This window comes from Empidonax traillii, unplaced genomic scaffold (genome assembly GCF_003031625.1).
Source record: "Empidonax traillii isolate 1590-97213 ecotype Southwest subspecies unplaced genomic scaffold, ASM303162v1 scaffold1246:size530596, whole genome shotgun sequence".
NCBI lineage: Eukaryota > Metazoa > Chordata > Aves > Passeriformes > Tyrannidae > Empidonax > Empidonax traillii.
Window position 1 is genome coordinate 28920 of NW_020956439.1, and position 4124 is coordinate 33043.

General features: G+C 46.6%; 1 protein-coding gene across 1 annotated transcript in view; it reads right to left on the reverse strand.

Annotated features, from left to right (window-relative positions):
- The window catches only part of LOC114069351 (C-type lectin domain family 4 member A-like), a 13144-nt gene that overhangs the window by 5504 nt on the left and 3516 nt on the right, over positions 1 to 4124 (reverse strand). The window contains exons 2-4 of the mRNA XM_027906078.1: positions 2950 to 3066; positions 1237 to 1329; positions 468 to 619 (exon numbers count right to left, since the gene is read on the reverse strand). Coding sequence (XP_027761879.1) covers positions 468 to 619; positions 1237 to 1329; positions 2950 to 3066 — 362 coding nt within the window. The remainder of the gene's footprint in view (positions 1 to 467; positions 620 to 1236; positions 1330 to 2949; positions 3067 to 4124) is intronic.

The window sequence follows — 4124 nt, forward strand, 5'->3', positions numbered from 1 at the left end:
GTGACTGCCGATCCTACTGTTCTAGGGGACGTGGTGAGATCTGTTTTGTTAGTTATTAATATAGTTTGATCTAATATACCTGTTCGGTATCCCTTTTGTTCCCTTTTATCCCCTTTTTCCCTTTCCCTATCCCTGCGGGGGGTGGACCCCCTTTTTCTGTGTATATAGCATCTTAACTGTATATAACTGTAATTTGCGTAAATATAGATATATTTTTATATAAGCAGCTTGACTGTGGGTTCTTTAATTTTTATAGTTTCTTTCCCCTTTAACCTAAGGGAAAAAAGGAAGGGGGAAGGGGGCTGCTGTCCTAGCTTTCGAACATTTGGCAAGGAGCCAAGTCCAAACCGTCACAGGATGGTGGCACATAGAACCCAGTGCAGGACAAGGAGGAGCTCTGAGTCCCCTCCAGGGCCCAACACTGTGTCTGTGGCTGCTCTGCCCCTCTCTCAGCCCTGTGCATGTACCTGCTCTTCCTCACTGTTGATCACCACCAGCTGGGAGCCCATCCCAGTGCAGTTCTGCTCACTCTCAGCCCAGGACATCTTATCAAGGGACAGAAAATAGCAGCTGTTTTGAAACCTTTTCCAGCCCTTTGGGCAGCATATCCAGCCTTGGCCTGTGTAGGGAAAGAACATAGAAATTAATGCAATGAATGCTAGCAACAAGAGACATTGTGATTTCAAAGATCCAAGTTCTCCAGGGACAGTGCTCGTGTTCTCCTAAGTCACTTTTCCTGACAGAAAGTGCTTGAAAAACAAGGAGAGTGCAGATACATTTTTCCTATTGCTTGAGGGATGACCAGTCAGGTTTGTGTATACAATTGGTAATTCTTGCAAGAACTCAGGTCTTGACTAAGTTATTTTGGTGATCTGAATTGTCTACTCCCTGTACAGTCTCCTTTAGGCCTTTAGCCCCAGGAAACAGGGGATATTGCTTCTTTCCCTAACTGGAGCTGCTCTTTTATTACTACTCCATTGTTAACCTCCCCTGGGCCACTCTCTGCTGTCCCCTTTGTCTGGTCAGAGTTCACAGCCACGCTGCCCTCCAGGACATCATTAACACGGCCTCTCCTCCCCCTAAGCTCTTAGCAGGAAACCCTTTTTCTCTCTGCTTCCCTCCTCTGCAGTCTGCCTCTCCCCAGTCTGCTCCTGCTGCCACTTGCTCTCAGAGCAGATCTCAGCATTCATTGTCCCCATCCCAAAGACCTCCTGTACCCCTGCCAGCCCTACTGACCTTTGTTTTCTGACACCGCTGAGTCGCACTCCCACGCCGTGAATTTCTCCTGCAGGGCTGTGGGCTGCTTGCTGCTGTGGGAGAAGGGAACCACTGGAAAGGGAGAGGAAAGGTGGCAGCATTACCCCTTCCTCCTGGCTCCTCACACAGCCTCTCTGGCCTTCACTCCTCTTCCACCATTTCCACACCAAGCATTGTCCCAGCCATCTCCTCTCCTGGCCCAAACAACTGGCGTGGCTGCCTTCCCAGCCACAAAGAGACAATCTTGCTTCTCAATTCTCACACAGCAGAAGGAACACTGCAAGGACACACCCTGAGGACATGCCACACATTAATTGCAGCACTGAGTACACCCAACCACAGCCACTCTACCATCGACATACCAACAGCCAAGCTGCCAGTCTAAACCTCTGGACAATGAGTGAATAAAAAGCAGCTCTTCAGTGTCACACTGTCACTGCCTAAACTAGATATCAACAGTAATTTGGAGGAGTAGCACATCAGATGGGCCTGTTCCATCAGCACCAGACAGTGCAGGTGAAGGTGGATCTGCTGAAACCAGGGTGGAGGGTAAACTCGTAGGACTTGATAGCCCCCAGTTTCTGGGGAGTAACATAGTGTTGGTGAATGGTCACATCCACAACTTGAAGGACTTAGTTCTATTTACTTAGCCTTTCCCAGTGCCCAACCACCGCCAGGATGAAAAACTTTTTCCTAGTATAAAACTTAAACCTCCCTTGACTCAGCTTCATACTGTTCTCTTGGGTCACATCACTGGTCATGAGAGTGAAGGGATCTGTACCTGACAATTTGTGCAAGCATGCCATGAATGATCTTTAACAAAAAATGAGAATGAAACAGCGATCACAATCTCCACAAACTGCATGTACAAGAATAACTTTTAATTATTTGATCTGCAATTAACCCTAAAGAGGTGTGAGAGTTAGCACTGTGCAGCTTATCCTGGAGATGCTAGGACTATGAGAAGCCATGTGTTCCATTAGGATGCAAAGTGTGTCCAAGCACCTTAGAGAGCCTAAGTGCAGATTCAGGTGCCTGTGTAGGCTCTTGTGCTTCCATCTCCACTTTTTGCCCTCTGTTAAATGTAGTTAAGTTCTTTTTGTGTAGTATGAAGGCAGAGAATTGGTCTGAAGTTCCAGAGAGGCCAGGCAAGGTGGGAATGTGCAACCTGGGCACACTGAAAAGACTCAGGTAAACAGTGGAAAGTTTGTACGCAGACATATACAAAGTCAGGTCAGGAAAACCTGAGATCTTTACACAAAGCCCAGACAACCGTGCAGTTCTGAAAACGGCCGTGCTTCAAGACTAGAGACCTCCAGAAGACCCTTCTAGCCTAAGTCTTTTCATAATTCTAAGGAAGAGGGTGGGTATAACAGAACCATCTGGCATAATGCTGGGGTAGTCCTGCCTCCCACATGCCAATGGGCCATAACATCTGGTTTGGCTGGCCTGCAAGAGGGAAGTTTGTGTCATGTTGCAACTGTTTGCTCCTAAACATACCATTCAGATGTTCAGCATTTGGGTGTTGTGAACCCAAATGCTGGTGCTTGTGTCCTTTTCTCATTACAAAATTGTGCTTGAGTAAAAGTCCCCTCTGGTTGGAAGGTATTCTCCTCTGGGTTCTGATTTCTCTTCCTTTATCCCAGCACTTCCCCCAGACCTCTCTCCTGTAACCAGCCTGCACATACTCACCAAGGAGAACAACAACAAGGGCAATGCACGTCAAGAGGAGCAGCAGTGAGATCAGCCATGGGAGCCATGGTGGGTATTTCTGGGGATGATGCTCGTGCTTCTTCTTCTCAGGAGGTGCTAAAAGTGAAGGAACACACCAAACAAAACACCATATACCAAGGATGTACTACTCAAGAGAGAGCTCCTCAAAAATAAAAAGCAGTTTAATTTCTGATGTGGAAGTTACACGGCTGGGGAGAAGGGCAGACTGGGACAGAGCAGGGGACCTCTGTGGTTTCTGGAGAAGGTCAAGTCCAGTGACAGTATTCCCGGTTCCAGCCCAACTGATGAACTAACAGTGCTAACTGCTGTTGTCAGGAGGTGAAGCCTTCATGTGGCCTCAAAATCTACAGTGAAACTGTGTCCTTCTAGAATGAGTGCAAAGCTGCCAAATACAAAATTGCTCTATCCATAATACCCGAGACATTCATACAAAGATTTCATGTTGACTTCTTCCCGGAAAACTTTTTGTGCCTGATTCAGTTCCTCCTGAGCTTTTTGGACTTCCTGTGCAGAAGGTTGGTATAAGATGAATGAGGACAGGAGACAAAAAATGTACAATGTTATGATGGCTCATAATCATTGGGAGATTAAAAGCTATATTTTTCCCTTCCATCTCTGCTCTCCAAGCCAGGTTCAGAGATTTGCTGTAATATGTTCTGCTAGGATGGATTCCTCGGGAGTAAAAAGGGCTGTGTCCAGCAGCCTAAGTAAAGTATCGCACTCAGACTAAGACTTGACAGTACCTGACTTTTGTCTAGGGGGATTTTGCCAGTACTGAAGAGGTTTGGAATTAGACAGGAGAGCGAGTCACAGGGAAGGAGAAGCCATCACTTGTTAGGAGACTGTTCTAGCTTGTGGCAGGTACACAAATCAGAGCAAGTAGAAAGGTAGAGAGTGCAGTACTCACTGCAGGACAGGAGTAAATAAGTTTTTTGAGAGACTGACATTAATGATAAGATTTAGAGAGACCTCATTCATTGCTCAGCATATGCCTGCCAGCCATGCCTAATAAGCAAGACTCCCAAAAACCTGCTCTTTGTGGAAGCCTTCTGACACTTCCCAAAGGCTACGGAAGGGCAAAAGGCATCATCTTGCATTATCTGTAGAGAAAACATTCATAGACGGACAAGATC